The 24,167-nt window shown below is 42.5% G+C and overlaps 1 protein-coding gene across 2 annotated transcripts in view; it reads right to left on the bottom strand.

Annotated features, from left to right (window-relative positions):
- The window catches only part of ISYNA1 (inositol-3-phosphate synthase 1), a 30,818-nt gene extending 8,649 nt beyond the window's left edge, over positions 1–22,169 (bottom strand). Inside the window, exons 1-9 of one of the 2 annotated variants that reach the window (XM_077271933.1) lie at positions 22,044–22,169; positions 20,839–20,959; positions 14,477–14,638; positions 13,927–14,056; positions 13,404–13,597; positions 10,047–10,196; positions 9,006–9,221; positions 3,021–3,185; positions 2,722–2,835 (exon numbers count right to left, since the gene is read on the bottom strand). In XM_077271933.1, coding sequence (XP_077128048.1) covers positions 2,722–2,835; positions 3,021–3,185; positions 9,006–9,221; positions 10,047–10,196; positions 13,404–13,597; positions 13,927–14,056; positions 14,477–14,638; positions 20,839–20,952 — 1,245 coding nt within the window. In that variant the 5' untranslated portion in view covers positions 20,953–20,959; positions 22,044–22,169. Of the gene's footprint in view, positions 1–2,721; positions 2,836–3,020; positions 3,186–9,005; positions 9,222–10,046; positions 10,197–13,403; positions 13,598–13,926; positions 14,057–14,476; positions 14,639–20,838; positions 20,960–21,990 lie in introns of both variants that reach the window. The other variant, XM_077271934.1, reaches the window with a different exon arrangement.
- Positions 22,170–24,167: the final 1,998 nt, after the last annotated feature.

Raw genomic sequence — 24,167 nt, 5'->3', positions numbered from 1 at the left:
TCCCCCAGTATAGTGCCCTTATACTAAGCGATCCTCCCCCAGTATAGTGCCCTTATACTCAGCGATCCTCCCCCAGTATAGTGCCATTATTCTCAGTGATCCTCCCCCAGTATAGTGCCCTTATACTAAGCGATCCTCCCACAGTATAGTGCCCTTATACTAAGCGATCCTCCCCCAGTATAGTGCCCTTATACTAAGTGATCCTCCCCCAGTATAGTGCCCTTACACTCAGTGATCCTCCCCCGGTATACACTGTGTGCAGAATTATTAGGCAAGTTGTATTTTGATCACATGATACTTTTTATACATGTTGTCCTACTCCAAGCTGTTCAGGCTTGAGAGCCAACTACCAATTAAATAAATCAGGTGATGTGCATCTCTGTAATGAGGAGGGGTGTTGTCTAATGACATCAAAACCCTACATAAGGTGTGCGTAATTATTAGGCAACTTCCTTTCCTTTGGCAAAATGGGTCAGAAGAGAGATTTGACGGGCTCTGAAAAGTCCAAAATTGTGAGATGTCTTGCAGAGGGATGCAGCAGTCTTCAAATTGCCAAACTTTTGAAGCGTGATCACCAAACAATCAAGCTTTTCGTGGCAAATAGCCAGCAGGGTCGCAAGAAGCGTGTTGGGCAAAAAAGGTGCAAAATAACTGCCCATGAATTGAGGAAAGCGTGAAGCTGCCAAGATGCCATTTGCCACTAGTTTTGCCATATTTCAGAGCTGCTACATTACTGGAGTAACAAAAAGCACAAGGTGTGCGATACTCAGGGACATAGTGGAATGGACAAAGAGCTAGCACTCGACTGTAGATGGAAGTAGGCGGTGCAAGTGAACGGAGTCCCAAGACCCCAAGAGCTCCAAAAGAATCAAATCACTGCACTCATCATAGTTCAAGTCAAATTTTGCTGAAGTGAATATTTTTATTGAAGGTGAAGACAAAGAAATAAGGCAATCAAAAAAAATAATTAACGTTTCGGCCACGCGGTGGCCTTGATCACAACTGATGCTCCAAGCGCCCTGGCGGCCACAAGCTCCCTGTCCCTGAGTCCTGCCGCTTCAGCAAAATTTGACTTGAACTATGAGTGCAGTGATTTGATTCTTTTGATACTCAGGGACATGGCTAATGTAAGGGAGGCTGAAAAACAATATTTATGAGTCTTTTGGGTTGATTTGAGAACATAGTTGTTGATTAATAATAAAAATACGGTAATCCTCTAAAATACAATTTGCCTAATAATTCTGCACACGGTGTAGTGCTCTTATACTCAGCAATTCTCAGGAAAACCAAGTGTCTTTTGCAGGTTTTTCCTGGTTGTATTTGCAGCACATATAATGCTGTGACCAGACCTTAGCTGGAATTACATAGGAAAGAACTACAAACAGTGGGGGTTCATTACATTTTTGCTGATTATGTGCTTTAGGCTATGTGCACACGTTGCAGAATTGCCGCGGCAATTCTGCAACTCACTGCCACGAGTATATCGCATGCATATTCCCGCTAAACACGTTTTACAAGCGTAATTAGCTTGCAGAATGCTAGCGTTTTCCAAGCGATCTGTAGCATCGCTTGGAAAACTGATTGACAGGTTGGTCACACTTCTCAAAAATAGTGTTTGACAAGTGTGACCAACTTTTTACTATTGATGCTGCCTATGCAGCATCGATAGTAAAAAGATTTAATGTTAAAAATAGTTAAAAAAAAAATAAATAAAAAATCGTGATATTCTCACCTTCCGGCGGCCCCCGCAGCCTTCCCACTCCTCGCGATGCTCCCGTTTCCAGTAATGCTTTGCGGCAATGACGTAGCATCTCGTGAGACCGCTACGTCATCACAGGTTGTTGTCGCAAAGCATTATTGGGAACAGAAGCATCGTGAGGAGAATATCACGATTTTTTATTTTAATTCTTTTTTTTTATTTTTTTAACAGGTATATGGTTCCCAGGGCCCGGAGGACAGTCTCCTCTCCTCCACCCTGGGTACCAACTGCACATGATCCGCTTACTTCCCGCATGGTGGGCATAGCCACATGCGGAAAGTAAGCGGATCAATGCATTCCTATGTGTGCAGAATCCCTGCAAAGAATGAACATGCTGCAGAATGCATTAAAAATGATGGGATGCTTATGTAAGCGTTTTTTTCTGGGGAAAACGGCCGAAAAAACTATAAAAAAAACGCTAAAAAAACCCACTAAAAATCCTGAACGTGTGCACATAGCCTTAAAGTATTTTTTCCACCCGTTTCTTTTTTACCCATTATTCCATAAAATTTTCTGAGGCAAAACAAAGCTCACCAAATTATAATTTTTTTTAAATGCCACAATAAAAAAATACCAAAAAACTTACAAAATGGTTTTGTTTTTTTAAATAAAATGTCCGTACAGGGAAAGATGTGCCCATTTCTTTGGTAGTTACAGCTCATTGTTATGGGTTAGAGTGACCGTATCCGTGGTAACATGCAGATCACTGGGCATGCTACTCTTCAGCAAAGCGTTTCCTTACAAGATGGACCCGTTAAGATGAATAAAATGGATGGCAACAGGTTCTACCCATGTACTGTCATTTTCTGACTACAACCCTCACTGAGGTGATAAGACTACTGCTAACATGTTATGAAATTGGCATCATTACTACTGTATACACGTTCTTGCAGTTGCTTTACAACATAACATATTACAAATTCTAACACGGCGGTGAACAAGACGGATATTGCACGGCTTACCTCACAAGTGTTGTGAATAACAATGGTGTTGGTGCCACCCATCATAATTTCGGATGTATACTCATCCATTGCTCTTTTACTGTCTCCCACATACGGGACATACTTAATAACCACCTAGACACAGACAGGGAGTATTAGATAAAGCACACAACACGGGATACTGGCTGAAATAGAGTATTCCTAAAACTGGTCCATTAGCGCACAGTATTTAAGATTCAATATCAGGAGTAGAAATATTTTATTGTAACCAAAAGATCAAACTGTTCGAGAAAAAGACGACAGATAGCAGGAGTACTCACACAGTGGTCTGGCTTCTCATTTGCTCCATACAAGATAGGGTTCGATTGAACCATGTCATCCACCACATTGCTTTTGGAGATCTCCTTGGAGCGGAACTGCTGAGGAGCAGAAAGGTTCTTCCCATCATTGTTACCCAGGTGGTTATAGCTCACTATGGACACCGTCTGGAAAAAAAGAAAAAGTCATGGGGAAGTTGTGTAGTGTCATGCATAAAGGGGCATTCACAAAACTGAAGCCGATGGGACTAACCTAGGCTTGCTGGGGGTCCACCCGCTGAGAACAAGGCTCTTCATGCATAAAGGGGCATTCACATAACTGAAGCCGATGGGCCTAACCTAGGCTTGCTGGGGGTCCACCCACTGAGAACAAGGCTCTTCATGCATAAAGGGGCATTCACATAACTGAAGCCGATGGGACTAACCTAGGCTTGCTGGGGGTCCACCCACTGAGAACAAGGCTCTTCATGCATAAAGGGGCATTCACATAACTGAAGCCGATGGGACTAACCTAGGCTTGCTGGGGGTCCACCCACTGAGAACAAGGCTCTTCATACATAAAGGGGCATTCACATAACTGAAGCCGATGGGACTAACCTAGGCTTGCTGGGGGTCCACCCACTGAGAACAAGGCTCTTCATACATAAAGGGGCATTCACATAACTGAAGCCGATGGGACTAACCTAGGCTTGCTGGGGGTCCACCCGCTGAGAACAAGGCTCTTCATGCATAAAGGGGCATTCACATAACTGAAGAAGCCGATGGGACTAACCTAGGCTTGCTGGGGGTCCACCCACTGAGAACAAGGCTCTTCATACATAAAGGGGCATTCACATAACTGAAGCCGATGGGACTAACCTAGGCTTGCTGGGGGTCCACCCGCTGAGAACAAGGCTCTTCATGCATAAAGGGGCATTCACATAACTGAAGCCGATGGGACTAACCTAGGCTTGCTGGGGGTCCACCCACTGAGAACAAGGCTCTTCATGCATAAAGGGGCATTCACATAACTGAAGCCGATGGGACTAACCTAGGCTTGCTGGGGGTCCACCCGCTGAGAACAAGGCTCTTCATGCATAAAGGGGCATTCACATAACTGAAGCCGATGGGACTAACCTAGGCTTGCTGGGGGTCCACCCACTGAGAACAAGGCTCTTCATGCATAAAGGGGCATTCACATAACTGAAGCCGATGGGACTAACCTAGGCTTGCTGGGGGTCCACCTGCTGAGAACAAGGCTCTTCATGCATAAAGGGGAATTCACATAACTGAAGCCGATGGGCCTAACCTAGGCTTGCTGGGGGTCCACCAGCTGAGAACAAGGCTCTTCATGCATAAAGGGGCATTCACAAAACTGAAGCCGATGGGACTAATCTAGGCTTGCTGGGGTCCACCCACTGAGAACAAGGCTCTTGAGGAGAGGAGATTGCTTATGTGCACTTGTGTTCCTTTTCTGCAGAGCACATTTTTGAGAGTGCTGGGGTCTCAGCAATCAGACCCACACAAATCACCAAGTTACTCCCTATCCAAAGGATAAGGCTGGAATCACACATGTAGCTTTTGTAGCATAAAGAAGCTAAAGTTCTATAAATGTACAAATATATTTATTACACACACGTTAGAATTATATTTGAAAAAAAAGCTAGGTTAAAACCTATGACGGCCTGTTATCTGAGCCTGGCAGACACAAGCGGGTGGGGAGCATGTACTATTTTATGGGAGCGTGACCCCTAATTACCACCCGCTTAGTATTTATATGTAGCTGAAAGGATGGATGCCCAGGTGCCAGTCACAACCAAGCACCTGAGAGGGAAAGAAAGCAGTTTTTAACCCTTCCTGTTTCTTGCTATATAGAGTGCTAAAAAGTGATTATGCATATTTTGCTGGTAATAGTAGTTCCAATAGAAGAGCCCTTCCACACACCAGATTGCATCTGTATTTGTAAGCCAAAACATAACTAATTTTTCCATGACACCTTTCGCTGTCTTTGTTCCACTCCTGGCTTTTGCTTAGAAACACAAACAAAATACACAAAAGCAAAGGCTTTCAAAAGTAGAGACTAAAGAGGGTTAAACGGAATCTCAGAAAATTTTTACCATGTAATCCGAGAGCTAAATGATGATATTATATATTAGGAGGAGATTATCACTACACAAGGGGTAGTTGTCTCATGCCTCAGAGTCAATTGATCTGTGTAACCACGCCAGCACAAATGATTAGCAGCTGCAAATATACAGTACAGTGTACATAAAAAGCTGTCAAACAGTGGTGTGGGGGGCTCATACAGGGCTCAGCAAAGAAAACTGTGATTGTATCAAAACGACAGCAAGCAGCCCAGCAAGTGACACAGCTGGAATCAAGGTCTCTGCCCCTAACTCATGCTGCGTTCTGACTACATACCAAAAACTTGCTGACTGATTCCCTTTAAATACTTATCAGTTGCTTGCCAGGGGAATTCTAAGAGCTTTCAACAGCTCAAAGACGTGTTTGTGCTACCAAATAATGTTGTCTCTCAGTTTCTTCTCTGGCATGCTCTTCAGACTCAATTGAGATCTAAATTAGTTGTTCTAGCTCAATAGCCTGCTTGTTCGTCAGGTGACCGGAAGCCTGTTTACACAAGCCGAATACAGTAGGAACGGTCGATTAAAGGCCGTGTGTCAGATTATGTAAACATACCCTTAGCGTATTTTCACACAATTTTTTCAGGGAGGTGAAAATGATGAGGTTTTAAAGAGGAATCTGCTTCAGAAAACATTGGCTCTTTTTTTTATTTTTGTACATGTGCTGCGCATGTCGTGTCTCTCCCTTTGATGTGGGCTCCGGTAATGAGCCAACATCTTTCCTGGCACATGTCAGCTGTTTTGTACAGCTAACATGTGCCCCCAACAGCCGCAGGTGAATTGCAATTCTGCTCGCGGCTGTTAACCTGTTAAATGTCACTGTCAATCTCTGACAGCGGCATTTAATGTGATCATGCCGGAAGAGCATCGCTAACTTGCCCATCGGCGCCTGTGTCACATGACCGCAGGTCACCGATGGGTTGGCATGACTACTCGGGGTCTGCAGCAGACTCCTGTGGTTGTCATTGTCGGATTGCTATGAGCGCCACCCAGCGGTCGGCGCTCATAGCAAGTGAGCATTTCTGCTACACACAGGCGATCTGATCATTGCTTGTGTGTAGCAGAGGAAATCGGATTATCGCAGCTTCTAGTCTTCCATGGAGACTATTGAAGCAAGTGAAAAGTAAAAAAAAAAAGTTTTTAAAAATATAAAAAAAAATATAAAAGTTCAAATCACCCCCCCCATTTGCCCCATTCAAAATAAAACAATTAAAAATAAACATATTTAGTATCGCTGTGTTCAGAATCACCCGATCAATACAAAAAAAATAATTAATCTGATCAATAATGGGCGTAGCAAAAAAAAAAAAAAAAAAGTGAAACCGCCAGAATTACATTTTTTTTTGGTGGCTGCAACATTGCATTAAAATGCAATAACTGGCGATCAAAAGAACGTATCTGCACCAAAATGGTATCAATAAACGAAAAATGGAGACGCTACGGGTCTCGGAAAATGATATATATTTTTTTTTTACAAACTTTGGATTTTTTTTTCACCACTTAAATAAAAAAGAACCTAGACATGTTTGGTGTCTATGAACTCGTAATGACCTGGGTAATCATAATGGCAGGTCAGTTTTAGAATTTGCTGAACATGGTTTAAAAAAAAAAAAAAGTTTTTGCAATTTCACCGCACTTTGAATTTTGTTTCCCATTTTCCAGTACATGATATGGCAAAACCAATGGTGTCATTCCAAAGTACAATTTGTCCTGCAACAAACAAGCCCGCACATGGCCATATTGACCACAAAATAAAAAAGTTATGGCTCTGGGAAGAAAGGGAGCGAAAAACAGAAACGCAAAAACGAAAATGTGTTGCAGCGTGAAGGGGTTAAATCATGAAGCAGGCGTGTTATCATTTTGTTACTATTTCTTGAAGTAGTTTGCTAATATTTCTGTTGAGGTTTTCTGTAAAAGACTTTTTTTTCTTAGCAGTTTTCAGAGATTTTTTGACATTATCAAGCAATGAAGAAAACACTAGCCTTTTTATTTCTTTTTAAGTGAAAACTTTGACAAAACGTTCAAAAACAAAAAAATTTAAAACAGCCAGGGGTCTTCAGGGGTGTTTTATAACCTTCCCATTGACCAGAAGAATGGTGTGCTTACTTCTTTTAACCACTTGGTGTTTATGGAGACCTGGAGTGATTAAAAGACAGGCAAAAACATGAGCATATGATCAGAAAGTGGGAATACATAAGAATGAATAGAATTTTTTTTTTTTTTTACTTCGCCACTGGACAGAGTTCAAGGCTTCCATAAGTTATCGCCTGATTCATCGTATGCAACTCTTCTAAAAGTTGTTAAACTTGTCAGAACTATGTTCCAGTTTCCCTTGAAGTGATTTTATGTACACAAGATATTTTGGTGCAATTTCTCAGCCATTTTGCATTAAAGAGGTAAAAGACTACAATAACGTCTATTTGAGTGAAAGATTAAGGCTGCTTTCACACATCAGTTTTTTGCCGTCAGTCACAATCTGGCGAATTTTGAAAAAAACAGATCTGGCAAAAGTTTCCGCTGGATCAGTTTTATTCTCATAGACTTGTATTAGCAATGGATGGTCTCACGTTTCATCCGTTTTTCACCGGATCCGTCGAAAATTGTTTTTCCGGCAGCCGGAGAAAACTGACATAGTACGTTTTTTGTGTCCGTCGAAAAAACGGACAACGTCGGATCCATTGCCGTCCATCGTTTACTAGAAAGGAACCCTATGGCGCCGGATCCGTCAAATGACGGAATCTAGAGACGGATTGTTTTTTTTAACTGAGCATGCTCCAATTTTTTTAGGATCCAAATAGCTGGATCAGCTAGTCAGATCCATCAAAAAAAAAATCGATCCGTCGCATCAGTTTTTCACAATCTGCAATGAATCCGTTTTTTCAACATTTGACGGACTGTGATTGATGGCAAAACACTGATGTGTGAAAGGGGCCTAAAAAAGGTTATTTTTTTTACTTTGTGCAAAATTCAAGAACAACGCAAGCTACTTTGAAGAGTTGTAGCAAAAACTGTAGCAAATACCACAAGACAAAAACAGAAAAGTGACTCAAAAGCCACAAACTATAAATCAGGGTTTAAGTGCACAAATACATAATTAAGTACGGTAACTTTCTCCAGGAGTTTAAAATTCTAGCAGAAAAGGAGGTTTTGGAGGAGTTTTTCTTTTCCTGAAGAGGTTTTTTTTCTGAAGAGTTCTTTGCAGCCTCGCTTGGAGAGGTTTCCTTCAGGGTCCTCTATAAAGAAGTAACAGGCACTTTCATATTCCCACCCACCAGTTTTCATAATTTCTTAAGGGGAATAAAAAAAAGAGAATACTCATGTGAGCAGCAAAGTGGATTTCCCATACAAATAAACTGTAAGAATTCGCCAATAGTTTTTGAGGGGGATTCTGAAGAGGATCTGCTCCAAAAACTCTTGAAAAAAACTCAGGGAGACCATAGCCTTTGTCTGTGCTGTTATGCAGATGTGGAAAGCTAAAGGCAGCCAAGCTGGGGGAAGTAAATCTGAATACATCACCTAAGAATACTCCCTCATATTGAGGCTTTGGTTCAGATTAAAATGTAAAATACATTCCTACACTCCAAAATGCTCTGAGAGGACGGCCTGAGGAGATTGTAGTACCATATTCCCAACGCCTGACCCTCTAGTCTGGCCTCTATGACATTACAAGATAGGACATTGACTTTGAGTCGTTACATCCAGCTCAAACCTTCTTGGGTTAGATAGGTTATTTTAGCTGAGCCTCCTTCAGTAAAGGGCTGCAGTCTACTTCTATATACAACAAGTAAGAGGGCCTCTTTTACAGATGTCATAGGCAAAAAGCTGCACACAAGCTTAGGTCTAACAATATTTTGGAGCACATATTTACCTTCAATCCGGCACTGACAAGAAAATCCACCAAAACGGACTTAATCTTCGTCTGCCCAGATTTAAAGTCATCTCCACCAATAAAGACCGAGTGCCTCACAGCCAGTTCGATCGCCCCAGGAACAAATGTGTTTTGGGGAGATCCATTGATGTAGGCACAGCCTTCTAAAATGCTGGCCACTGCGAACATTGTGGAAGGGGACACTTCAAGTTCATGCTGTGTAAGGGAAGAAACCAGAAACAAACATCAGTAAGAAACTAGCCAGAAGTTATCAAAAATCATTGACTGAGAAGCATTCATCCAATTCATGCCATTATATAATGAGAAAACGAGCGCAAGGATATTACTACATAACAATTACTTTATTAAGTGACTAGGTCAGGATACCAACTCAGAGCGGGGAAAGTTCAGTGCTAGACTTGTGTTCTTGCCTTATCACCCCGAGGTTGTGCTAATCGCTCTAGATTACACACATTTTCCTATGCAAGACAACTGACGTGTCAAGCAGAGAGCAGGACAGAGCACCAGTGTGATGAAACCTGACCCTTAGGAAGGAAATGCAAAGACAGCAGCATGAATGGCATCATCTCTCTGAACCAACCAGAGACGGGAGCACTACAAGGTGATGGGGAGGAACTAAGCTGCTTACATGTTCTCCCCCACCCACATGCATAGAAAAGAGCTTTCCCATTTCATACAGCGCAGGGAATTCGGCCTATGCTTCTAGCAGGTAACAGATGGGACAGCTGACAGCAGCAGAAGCTTCTCTACCTAAAGTGAGTTGGATTATGAAGAAAGATATGGCCTGCAACACTTTTCTTGGTTGCGTGGCATCCCTGTTCCCAGGGCTGTGGAGTCGGTAAGCCAAACCTTCGACTCCTCAATTTCCATGACATCGACTCCACCAAAATGGGCTCCAACTCCACAGCCCTGCCTGTTCCATCAGTATTCTCAGACAACCTACACAAGTTTTATCCTGACACATGGGACTATTACATTTGCTTGTCAGAACTTTGCCCAAAAAACTCACAGAGCACTCACCTCAATGGCCTTCAGCAAGTTATCAGCAGTATCATTAACCCCGGGGATCACATCACAGAACCTTTCAGTATTTGCAGTCCACAAAACAATAACCTTGTCTACTCCACTGGTTCTCTTAAACTCTTGGATGTCTTCACGAATTTTCTGGACCTACATATATAAAGTGAGAAAAAAAGTACAAATATTGATAAATAACAAAAAAATGAATAAAAAAATGTTTTGATAGGTGTGTGAGGAAACCCACCTTGTTTTTTGAGTCTACAGTTATCCAAACCCCAGGTGAAATGGGATGACGTCTCCCCACTACTGTGCTGTGTCATGTCATAGTAATGATTTATACAGCAGTCAATAAAGTAAACTCCGAAAAGGTCTGGTCTACAAACTCTGTAAAGTCCCAAAACACCGTTTACCACAGATATATAATATTTCAATTCTATTTAGCCAGGTCACTGGAGCAGCGGCTATAGGGAGGAAATGAAATTCTATTCTCCATGCAGCCACTGGCTTCCAGTCATTGGGACAGTGCAGGTTCTATTGCCACTTCTTCACTGACAGCAGAAACGAGGTGGGGAACATCACACTCAAGATATATAGAGATCTTAGGACTACCTATCAGTCATCTATGGCATTTCTTGTGTTTCAGAACACTAAATTACATAGATATACATTTTGTAACCTGTATGAAACTACTACCAGAACGCTGGATGAAAAGTGGAAAATGCAAGTGTATACAAACCCATAAGACATGGAATTATTATATTTTCACTAGATATATTATTCAGTATGTAAACTAGGGGGCAGGTCAGTGAGGGATCAGTGACCTGTCAGAAGCCATACTGGTAAATACCTAATCAGCACCACAAGAAGACCCCCCCCACAGACTGCCCCCTGTACAACAACCACAAGACGGATTTTCATCACCAGGTATCAGTGTAATCAGTATAACAGCGCTGACCAGACACTGTCTGTAGTTACTGTGCACAATCCTGCTGACAGGTTCCCTTTAATGACTAGGCCAAATTTCTTTTAATCTGACCACTGTCATTTCATGTGATGATAACTCTGGAACGCTTCAACAGATGCCGGCGATTCTGAAACTGTTTTTTCAATGACATATTGTGCTTCCTGATAGTAGTAAAATTTAATCAATATGATTTGCGTATATTTATGAAAATATAAAAAATTTGATAAAACAACCCCTGAAAATTTAACAATTTTCTAACTTTAAATTAACCCTTTAACGACTGCCAATACGCATTAAAACGGCATCCATTAAAGGGCCTTAATCCTTCACTGCTGTTTTAAAACAGGGATCAGGAATACCCCAGGGTCAGAAAATCTCCAGGGGTTTCAGCTATTGGGGTTAGCCGAGACCCTGGAGAACATAATCAGGGCAGTTGTTCCCCCGTCTCTGATGACGTGATCGCCGTTTTTCACTGAATAAAAAAGTGTGCTCGCTATTAAAAATATTTCTCTCTTTCCCGACATGATGTACAGGTCAGAGGCGAAAGAAATGAGGTCCCCAAGACCCCCCCTCAGTATCTCCGCCATGCCAGGGTCCCTCCAGCTATGTCTCCATGGCCCTCTGCCTCCTCTTCCTGAAAAAGAAAATGGTGGGCACATATTTATTAACCCTTCAGGTGCTTCACAGGAATTTATGGAATGAGGAAGGAAAAAATTAATACTTACATTTTTTCAGAAATTTTTTTTTTTTGAGGATAAAAAGAGAAAATGGACCTCAACATTTGTTGTGCAATTTCTCATGAGTACGCCGATACCCCATATGTGGGAGAAACTACTTATTGGGCACATGCAGGGCTCCGAAGAGTAGCAGCACTGTTTGACTTTTTTTGAACACAAAAGTGGCTGTAATCGAGAGTGGACGCATTTGGAAGCGCCTGATGTGCCTGAACAGTGGAAACCCCCATAAGTGACCCCGTTTTGGAAATTACACCCCTCAAGGTACTACACAGAATTAGATAAAATTAGGTCGTCATAATGAATATGTCGTCATTAGTGTTGAGCGCAAGTGCTCGTTACTCGAGTTTGAATTGGGACGCTCCAGTATGCACCAAGTATCGAGGGTATTCAAGTGACACCAACGCAAACTTGAGTAGCGAGCACTTGCGCTAAACACTAGTCATATCGTCATCATTTTTTTCTTTTTTCACTTTTGTTAAAACCCTAACCTAAGATCAACCCTAACTGCAAAGAATGAAATAAATAAAAATTATAAAATAAAAAAAAAAAAATCTGACTAAAGGGATGACATAGAGGGAGTGATGACATACTAATTAATGGCTTTTGATCACTGTGATAGACCCTATCAGTGATCAAACGGAACCAATAAGAAAAATCCCTGCTGTTGCTGGTCGGCAGATCTTGGTGGGAGCACTGCGCATGCGTACGCCAATTTTTTTCCCAGGAAAAGGAAGTGGAGGGCCGGGGATGGAGCAGGAGGGGCCTGGGGAATGGCGGAAGTACCGGGGGTTGTTTAGGGGACAGTTTCTCTCTCCTCTGATATGAATATCATGTCAGAAGGGAGAGATATTATTTTAATAGCACAGTTTTTTCTTTTTTTACGTGATCGATGTTATTCATTGAATGACAGCAATCAGAAAATTTTCAGACCCTGGGGGACGCTATAGGCTTATTCCCGTTTGCTGTTTTAAAACAGCGATGAGGGAATAAGGCCCCTTAGCGGTCGCGTTTTTAATGCATATTGGCGGTCATTAAGGGGTTAAAGGGTTAGTCCAAAACGTTTAAAAAAAAAAAAGACAGCTTGGCTTTTTCCAAAAACACAGCTATGATTGTCCCTGGGCTGAGTTTGGTATTGCAACTTATCCACTCAGGTAGCTGTGCCTGACCTGTGAAAGCTTTTGATGCAAGGAGTTCAGCTCACTACACTTACTAAGAATAAAAGCAAGCACTAGAATTAAATGCCACTATAAGAGTAGATAAGCTAAACTAGTTTATAGAAAAAGGGTGTATTGCAGCACTCCAGTCGGTACATAAATAAATCTTTTATTATATTGCAAAAAAAACAGAAAGCAGTGTTTGTACTCTACATGAATAGAAACGCTGCTCCTGTTTTTTGGCAATGTAATAAAAGACTTATTTATGTACCGACTGGAGTGCTGAAATGCACCCTTTTTCTATAAAAACTAGTATAGATTAGATATGGCATGAAATTCTAATGCTTGGCCTTAGAGCCCCGATGCATCCTCTCTCTATACATGCCTTTTGGGCTTTGCTGTCGTTTGGATGGGATTACGTGGTGCTGCCTTTTTGTTTGTTATCCATACTAGTGGTCATTCTGCCCTGCACATGTTTTCAGATGGGTAGGGCTGTACTTACTTGTTCAGCTTTGGTGCCATGGATAACATGGTCTGCTCTGTCTTCTTGATTGGCGGCAATAAACTCTGGTATGTAAATTGAAGGTCGCGGCTGCATCTTTTCCATGTAAGGTCTCAATTGTTCCTGGAGTTGCCAGTCTAGAACCTCTGCTCTCTTCATAGCATCAGCCAGATTTAAAGATGAAATATCCCAACCTATATTATTCCAAATAAATATAAATTAATAAATTTTTAAACAATCTGTTAAAGCAGAAATCCACTTTTATGCAACTTTTGGCTCAAATCTAGAGTTGAACGAGAATCTTGCTTGGGTCAGTAATGTGTATTTCCCTTGGAGATATAAAAGGAAGATGGACAGAATAGACCAAAAATGAGTTATAGGTGGGGTTGATGACGCGTCGTGTTGTCAAAAATCAACAACTCGATCACTTCTTACCATTTCAAATTTGCTCCCGAAATATGCAAGCTTGAATTTGATTGGTGTATGACTGAAAGTAAAAAAAAGCAGACCGACCACAACTTACCATCAAAAATAATATCATTAGGATGTACCATGGGAAGAAGGTCACGAAAAGGAATATGTACATCTCCAGCAGGTCCACTGCCCAAACAGACTGTGGATGACTGGAATAATGAACCATAATAGTTGGCAACCTAAAAATAGAATTCATAGGAGTGAAATCGGTTCATCTAGGCAAACTATCACCAGATGTGTCTGCACTCAATAACCCCACACACAAAGTAATAAACTTGTATAAAGCCTCTATAATCTTATCACTAGCAGAGGAAACCAGATAGCACAGTGCAATGTCTTCCAGGACTACTGCAGTCTTCACCTTACACGTAGCACTGCCCAAACCTTCTATGTGCGGACATGCATTTTTGCCGTAACCCATGACACATCATCCTGTGGACAGCGTAACCCCATTACAGTAAAGTGACTGTGCATGCCTATTACAGTACCAGTAGGCCTTGCCTAGTTATGCACTTCAAAGCCTTTGTGTTTGCTGATGTTACTGCATCAGAAGTGTTACAGTTTGGGGCAGTAAAATTAAATATTTATGTGTCACGTACCTTCTTTCCTGTCTTGGTCATCCACGACAGCCCCATTCGATTGGCTAATACTGCTGCGGTAACTGTGGTCCCATTATTTCCGCCCCAGCCAACCAACATAACTCCAAGTTTGGGTACTTTTCTTTCTGTCCTGAAAGTGAACGTGGTGGAACACGGTTTGACCTGTGGGGGTAAGAAAGATGTTGCGTATTTATGGCATGGAAACATGTAAGAGTGTGTAAGAGAAACATGGAGCATGGGCGTACATAAAGTCTGCTGTTCAAAGCTTTAGCTTTACAGCTAGCCAAAATAATTTATGGTCAAAGCCAAGAGCGTCCAACTCTTGCATCAAATGACGACAGATGGATACATGGACATTTAGGTTTATATATGATAAACCCACAAAATGAGCATGAATGTACAATTTAGCTGTTACCAAGCCCCAGTGCTGGGTGTGCTGTAATCAAAAGATGACCTGTAGGATTTTCTACAATAAGTTGGTTCCAAAGTGTAAACACCAATACATAAAGCTTTAGAGAGCATAATCGTTCATGCAGCCCACTCTGCCTCCACTTGTGGCCCCAGTCTTCCTTGTAAGTAACACAGCTGATTGCCAGGACAGCCCCTACAAGACTACAATGAGCGCTTCCCTTGCTAGTAAAAGAAGGCACTCATTAATAAATACAGGCTCCCCTGCGTAAGCAATGAGCGTACCCTTACTACAGAGGAAAGCAGTCATGGGTTAGCTAAGGCTGATGTCACACAGTTATAGCCCACCTTTTCACAGAAGCAGCCAATGAGCATTTTGCTTTCTAGTAAGAGGTGTTCATCGGTTATTGAACAGCACCTATGAGGCTCTGTCTATGTGTAACATGGGTCACAGGTGCCCATATTAACCAATGACCATTTTGCCCTGTAGTGAAAGAAGGTGCTCATTGTCAGAAAATAAGTAGTATGCTTAAAAAGTGATGGTGACTCTTTGCCCAAAAATCAAAAAGTGTCCTCAGATATTACTAGTATTAACAAAGTGATGTCATTACTAATATTAATGCATTATTCTTAGTGCAACCAGTGCGCTCCCAATTACAGTGGAAGACTTGATTATTAGTAGGGCTATCAGAGTTCCCCTACTCTTACATGGATTATCGGAGACAGAACACTTGATGACTAGAGATGAGCAAACCCAAACTTGCAAGTTGGGCGTTCATACCAGACAGTGACTGTCCAGTGCTTAATGCTGAACACGGATTTTCCCTGTAAGTCTAATGCAATTTTCGGAGTTCCAGGGTGGGAGTGGGAGAATGAGAGTGAGATCAGCTCCCCAGTTCGGGTTCCTATTGTATTCAAAGGGGTTCAGGTTCTGGTTACCGAGCCGAACTTTAGAATAAATTCAGGACGGGTACCAGAACCCGAACTTCCACCGGACCTCTCATCCCTATTGATGACCTATCCATGGAATAGTCAAGTAAATAAGGCAGCACATTGTAATGCCAAAACCTGCAAACATGAAACATGAAAATTGAATTGCATTACTGCACTAGAAATATGAAAAATTGAGAAAGTTTAGCGCATAAATTGGCCAATTTATGTGTACCTTGTACCCACGTTAAGGCATTTCTCGTATACAAGGGCCTAATAATACCTTTCCTCTCTGAGAATACAGTCTACATCTGAAAGGGAACCTAATGTGAGTCCTCTCACAAAAATCTCTCTCTCTGTGGAGTGGTAGTGGCCCTGCTGTGATTAAAAACACCTATAGCTAAAAGGAGGAGTGCTCAGTCAGAAGGCTAATGAATACAAATTTAAAAAACTGACCGTCACATCCAAACATAGACTAAGTGTGAACAGGTGCTGAACCTAGAGTCACCAACTCATATAAAGTCAAATAAATAAGGACATTTTTGAAATTTCTATGCATGGAACAGGTGATCAGTATAAGGTTGGTAGGGAAGCCGTGTGTTAGACCCCCAGCAATCAGCTGAAATTAGCACTGGAAGCAGTCGGATACAGATATTGAACAAAACAGCCTCTTCCATTGCTTTGTTCTCGCTGCTGAATACGGTTTATCTTCCAGTAGGAGATTAAAAAGTGGTTGTCGCATGTTCTTAAGTGGTTAAAATTGCAAAGTGACTGCATAAACAAGCAACTTGGCAACTAACTTGATTAAAACGCCTCTTGGTTCTCAAGAATAAAGTGTTGTTTTTTTTTCATTTTACACTTTACAGATTGTTAGCTAAGTTACAAGCCACATCTCTGCCATGGCTGGTTTACTAGGCAAGGAGTGCACGCTTGTTAATGGTTTAGTATAGAGCTTGCATGTGCTGCTCAGAAACAGTCTGGATCAGGCCAGTGGCTCAGCCACACAGCCGGCATGATCTGTCAATCTCCTGAAGAACAAACATGAAACAACCCTTAAGTGCAGTTTTCAGCTGATCACTGGGGTGCCAACCAAGCTCACACTGGTTATTCATTCTACAATAGGTCACCAATTGTTAAGTTCCGTACAACCCCTTTAACACGGTCTTTCATATTGTTCCCAAAAGAAGCAATAAACAAACATCTGCTTTGGGCCCCGATCTGTAAATTGTTAGCATTTTTAAGCATCCCGTTTTATTGCACCTTCTTATTTGGTTATGCATCCACCATGGCAGAATTTGGAGCACAAGTCAGAGCTGGTGCTGTGGGATGGGCACTGATATTTTCAGATTAGAGCACAGTGTCAATTGAAGTTTATTAGTAAGTTGTATATGTTGCTGTTTCAAACACATTTACTGGGGTAATCAAATGGTATGGCTGATGTTTTCTTCCTCTGTCATCTGGAAAGCTTGTCCATGGAATGTAGCAGATGAAATGTGAGACAAGCTCAGTGATACTGTGATAGAAGTCATATTTTATTTATGAAAGTATGGCCAGCACTGGATCTGTGCGATAATGCCCAAGTGTAGCCATTACCATGGCCTGCAAATACAGCGACTGTGACAGACAACACTAGTGATTAGAAAGCAAAAAATAGAACACCAGCAGGGTAGCCATAAACCACCAATAAGACTTAAAAGATAGTTTATTGAAAAATTCACATTAAAAAAATAATTACCATTAAATACATAAGAGTCTAGTAAACAGGAAAAAAGGTGGAGAGCATCAAGACTCCAATGTGTAAAGCAACACTCGGCACAGAATAACCCTATTGAGAGAAGCTAAGTGGCCATGCCTTCCTGCTCCGTCCAGTCATATATTTTACGACATGATGGCGGCGGGCAGCAGCAGACAAATGGCACGAGCAGCAGTGCCCATGCACCGCTCTAATTGGCACCTGTGACCACAGTATAAACCAACTGGATACCAATCCTATAATACTTCCCCTTGAGAAAGTGTCACGTGAAACGCGCGTCGGGGCAGCGTGGTGAGTGCATTTTATCCTCCTTCACTTTGGGTAAGCAACAATACTTCTAACTACCATACTTTGTGCTTTATGGCTACCCTGCTGGTTCTTTTTTTTTTTTTTTTTTTTTTTTGCTGTCGATAAAGTTTGAAGTACTCCATCATCTGATTATAGTCAGTCTTTGGGAATCATTTATTTAGAAGGGATGGGGGGTACATTGTACTCTTGTCCCAGACATTAAGTATGTGCTCTATGAATGTTTAAATACTCTAGTGATTACAGTCGAGTCTAGTGTGTTATATTTCAGACCTATCATACATCCTAAATAGCAGAACACACAGGAAACCTTGAATGCCAGTTACACAATTCCATACACACCAGATCAGTGTTCTCCAACTCCAGTCCTCAAGAGCCACCAACAGGTCATGGTTTCAGGATTTCCTTAGTATTGCACAGGTGATGGAATTCTTGCCGTCTAGCTGATGCAATTATCACCTGGGCAGGACCAAAGTTGGGGAACAATGCACTAGATGAATGTCTGTCGAAACTGCTGATTTCAGCAAGATCAACTAAATATCTAATGTGTACCATGGTGTCTCAACTTTCCTCTAACATCACATGTGATGTCAAGAAAACGAAGGATCAGGAGTTTAACATCACGTTTCAAGTGTGTGTGCGTTTTAAAGGGAATCTGTCAGTAGGATGAACCCTCCTAAGCCGTCTATATGGGCACTCGGGTCATATGTAGCTGAATACAATAATACCTTGATATCTGTGATACAATGTCTTATTCCAGAGAATTACAGGTTTTTCTTATATGTAAATGAGCTGTTCAGGACTATGGGCCGGACACTGATTTGCATGGGAGTCTGTCTCAAGGGATTATTATATATGGAAGGGGAATTCATTTGCTCACCTCTATTTGCAAGAAGATAAGTAATAAGAATATATTATGCTGTTGTGAACAGAACATTAAAAGTGCATACACACCCTACATGACCACCGGTGATAGCTCTCTCCCTCAGCTATCCCATACATATAAATGCTCAACCGGGCCAAGATGGCAGAAAGCCATGATCACCTCTGGCAGAGGATTATCTCCATGGAAGACAAAAGTTGTGGAAAATGATATTAAAATAAGCTTGATCCTGCGTCTCTTGTGAATAACATGCTGGAGGGAAAATTATACACTGCAGATGGATGACTGAAATGGGGGTCTTTATATTTTGAGACATCTAAGGGGCTGCTTACTTCAGCTAATAATTTGTAATGTTTTGCAGCCAGGCAATAAAGGGAACCTGTCACATGAAAAACCCCATTAATCACATTCTGAACCTGCCTGGTGCCTGAACTTAAGAGGCCCACTGCCAGGAGGAAATTAACCTTATTCCCCCAAGCAGCATTTAGTCACAGAAGTGGCGTCGGAGCGGGTTCAGTCACCATGCTGTGTATATAGAGAGGTGGTTGTAACCATGCCCCTGGCACTGACTGACAGCTGACCCTGAGCCACTGGGGGGAATGCAGTTTCTCTATACACAGAGGGCTGACTGAACCAGCGCCGGTGCCACCCCTGTGACTGTACGCCGAATGCTACCGGGAGGAATGAACTTCATTTCCTAATGGCAGCAGGGCTCTAAGTATGGGTGCCGGGCTGGTTCAGAATGCAATTAGCCTGCAGATTAACCCTATATCAGCAGGTTAACACTTTTTTTTTCATGTGCCCAGTTCCCTTTAAATGCTGAATGAGTTAAGTTGTGTAAAAGGACAGCACGAACGTGTCACCGAAGTCCCATTTAGGCTACTTTCACACTAAGTAAAACACTAAGGTGGAACAATATAAGGTCACCAACATAGTATTTAAACCCAGATAGGGTATATTCAGTACAGAAAAACTGGGACCAAGGGCAGGAACATATAGGACCACTGCCTAAATTAATCAACAACCAAAGGAAAAAGAAGCAGCATAAAGTCCAGATAAATATGTAAACAAGCTTTATTAACAATTTATTACAGGTTTAAAATGAGCAGAGGGAAGTGGTCCCCGTGCTGTACTCAGCACGCACCTACAGAAACAGGGGGTATGTGCCTGTAGTATTCTCAAGAGAAAGGCGATAGCCGAAACGTGCGTCGGGGGATACAGGGGTGAAGTGCCAATCCATGCCGTGACTTGTTTCCACATTACCTGGTATGTATAGTATTATATACTTAATATGAAATATGCTTGTCAGCTAATCTTATGGACCTGTGTGTCCAATGCAGGCTTCTTTGAATCCTATGCACAGTCACTTTAATTTTCTGCTATACTAGCCTTGGCTATAATGTGGGCATATATATACTACAGGCACATACCCCCTGTTTCTGTAGGTGCGTGCTGAGTACAGCACGGGGACCACTTCCCTCTGCTCATTTTAAACCTGTAATAAATTGTTAATAAAGCTTGTTTACATATTTATCTGGACTTTATGCTGCTTCTTTTTCCTTTGGTTGTTGTTTACTTTCACACTAGCGTCGTGCACTGCACGTCGCTATGCGTCGTTTTGCAGAAAAACGCATCCTGCAAAATTGCTTACAGGATGCGTTTTTTCTCCAGTCTTGCATTAGCGACGTGTTGCCACACGTTGCAACCGTCGTGCGACGGTTGCGTCGTGTTGCGTCGGACCGTCGCCACAAAAAAAAGTTACATGGAAAAAAATTTTGTGCGTTGTAACCGTCTTTTCCGACCGCACATGCGCGGCCAGAACTCCGCCCCCGCCTCCCCGCACCTCACAATGGGGCAGCGGATGCGTTGTAAAACTGCATCCGCCGCCACCGTTGTGCGGCGCTTTCACAGTTTGCGTCGATGCGCCACAACGTCGCATTGCGTCGTGCAGTGCACGACGCTAGTGTGAAAGTAGCCTTACTGCATAGTAGCTATTTTTTCAATCTCCTCCGATGGCCAGACATCTTATCCTATCGTTTACCATAACAAGTGACCAACATTACATGAGCTTTCAGGTATTACCTTGGTAACCCCATTTTCTTCATACACTTGGGTGGTATTATAGTTGTAATCTGCTTCTATAAGATCCTTTGAGTATCGTACATTGGGGCTTTCAATCTTGAATCTTTCTGCCATTCTTAATCTTAAGGAGAAAAAAAAATTCAGATAATGAAACACGTTAAAGTCGTCTCTCTGATATCTACTGTAAATGCTTTTATACAGGGATCCATAGTCCTTCTCATGACAATAGGAATAGTAGCAGCACCTAGGGGGAAACCTAGAGATGGTGAGGAGGAAAAAGCAAAGAGAAATTCCAACTTTAGGCAAAATAAAGGTGGAAACTATGTGAGGCTGTATATCTGACGCAAGTATGTAGAAGCATGCCCATGACCACTATATTCATAGACACTTAGGGCTGGCGTTCAGGGTGGTCTTGATGAGGGGGCTGCTGGAGTCAGACACTTCTGATTTATGAAGAGGTGCACGCTTTCTTTGGGATCACAACTGAGACCTTCTGTGAAGTTCAAGATTTCACTGCCCGTTTTTAAACAATGTTTCACCTCCCAGAAAGCTGTGATCCCGTGCTGTCCTGTCTGTATTCTCTCTTTTGTGTCCTCTCCTGCCCAGGAGATGTGGTATGATCAGCCCATGCCCTGCACGGTCAGACACGGCCATTACACAGCACACAGCAGGGACACATGTATAAGGTTATTTCAGCACAGGGACATTTTATTCAACACATCCAATGGTGGAAATTATTATTCCATGATCTATTGATTAAAATGAAATTTGTTATTGGGAAAACCCCTTTAATGGAGTTAAAGACAATCCCCCACAAAACGCTTATAAAATACTATAAAAAAAATGCTTCAGGGAAAACACAGCCATACATAGGAGCTGCGGTGTATTAAGGAGACGGAGAGACAGCGGCCGGGGGCATCTATAGTGTATGGGGGCATCATCTTACAGCCAGTCCACAGCACTAGGAGGGCAGGTGATGCAGGTGAGTCTGCAATGAATGAGCCCTGGCACAGGGGCAAGATCTTCCCATATAGGCTATGACATTAGAGAAGCATACAGGGTCTCTGCCATGACCCCATTTCCACCCATTCTGCCAGTGCTCTAGCCAGCATGGCAGGTACTAGAAGCCTGACAGACAGGGATGCCACTCACTGCTATATACTGCTGTCAGACTGGACGGGAGACATGGAGCCTCCGGCACTCACCAGGAGCTGTCAGAAGATGCCGGCTGAGCTGGAGCTTCCTGCTAGTGACACACGTCTGCTGTGCCACCCTGCTGGCAGCCCTCCTCTTCCCCTCCCCTAGTCACAACGCTGCACACTATGGCCGCCCCCAGCCGGCTCCCCGCCCTCCTCTATACATACAAGCCCTGAGGAGGGGGACCTGTGATGACAGACAGCATGCACAGTGCAGTGAGGGAAAGGGCGCTGTACCTGTCACCATTAATCATTGTCAGGCCTTATGGCGGATAGACCTTCCAGAACCTTCTCTGAAGAAAGCACCGTAATAAACGCTGACATGTAGTAATGTCATAAATGGCCACCTCACGCTGCTATATGAGCAAAAAATGGGATTTCAGAAACCACTACTAGTCCGTTTTGATACCTTGCAAAGTTCGCCCAATTTTGTTACTTTTTTTTGTTTTTTACACAACTGTTTTACAAATATCATTATAAAAAAGTGTGAATATTGGACAAGCTCCATGTGCAGCGCGACCTGTTTCTGTTCTTTGATAAATCACTAGTATGTTATTTATACCTGGAATTTCTGTAATATTACAGTTTTTCCCTATTGAAGACAGAAGTTCAAATTGAAGACAGCTGCCATTTTGGCACCGTCCGCGTCACACACAGTATGTATATATATATATATATATATATATATATATATATATATATATATATATATATATATATATATATATATATATATATATCTATATATATAATTGTCTAAGGGTTTTTCTGTCTGTCTGTCTGTCTGTCTGTCCTGGAAATCCCGCGTCTCTGATTGGTCGAGGCCGCCAGGCCCTCGACCAATCAGCCACGGGCACAGCATGGCGACGATGATGTCATAAAGGTTGCCTCGACCAATCAGCGACGGGCACAGTCTGCCGCGAATTCGCCTCGACCAATCAGCGACGGGCACAGTATCGACGTAGATGTCATAATGGCTGCCATGGCGACGATGATGTCATAAAGGTTGCCTCGACCAATCAGCGACGGGCACAGTCTGCCACAAATTCTGGAATCATCATTGTCCATATACTACGGGGACATGCATATTCTAGAATACCCGATGCGTTAGAATCGGGCCACAATCTAGTATATATATATATATATATATATATATATATATATATATATATATATCTATCTATATATATAATTGTCTAAGGGTTTTTCCGTCTGTCTGTCTGTCTGTCTGTCTGTCTGTCTGTCCTGGAAATCCCGCGTCTCTGATTGGTCGAGGCCGCCAGGCCTCGACCAATCAGCGACGGGCACAGCATGGCGACGATGATGTCATAATGGAAATCCCGCGTCTCTGATTGGTCGAGGCCACCAGGCCTCGACCAATCAGCGACGGGCACAGTATCGACGTAGATGTCATAATGGTTGCCATGGCGACGATGATGTCATAAAGGTTGCCTCGACCAATCAGCGACGGGCACAGTCTGCCGCGAATTCTGGAATCATCATTCTCCATATACTACGGGGACATGCATATTCTAGAATACCCGATGCATTAGAATCGGGCCACAATCTAGTATATATATAATTGTCTAAGGGTTTCTCCGTCTGTCTGTCTGTCTGTCTGTCTGTCTGTCTGTCCTGGAAATCCCGCGTCTCTGATTGGTCGAGGCCGCCAGGCCTCGACCAATCAGCGACGGGCACAGCATGGCGACGATGATGTCATAATGGAAATCCCGCGTCTCTGATTGGTCGAGGCCCCCAGGCCTCGACCAATCAGTGACGGGCACAGTATCGACGTAGATGTCATAATGGTTGCCATGGTGACGATGATGTCATAAAGGTTGCCTCAACCAATCAGCGACGGGCACAGTCTGCCGCGAATTCTGGAATAGTCATTGTCCATATACTACAGGGACATGCATATTCTAGAATACCCGATGCATTAGAATCGGGCCACAGTCTAGTATATATATATATATATATATATATATATATATATATATATATATATATATATATACACACACACATAAATACATACATATATATACACACACACACACACACACACAACGACGGTGACCAAGTCTCACCCATGAGCGCGCCACTGGGCGATACCTATGGTGGCAGTGACCG

This window comes from Ranitomeya variabilis, chromosome 1 (assembly GCF_051348905.1).
Source record: "Ranitomeya variabilis isolate aRanVar5 chromosome 1, aRanVar5.hap1, whole genome shotgun sequence".
NCBI classification, from domain to species: Eukaryota; Metazoa; Chordata; class Amphibia; order Anura; family Dendrobatidae; genus Ranitomeya; species Ranitomeya variabilis.
Note: the sequence above shows the minus strand (reverse complement) of the source record. Positions and strands in the feature narration are given on the sequence as shown.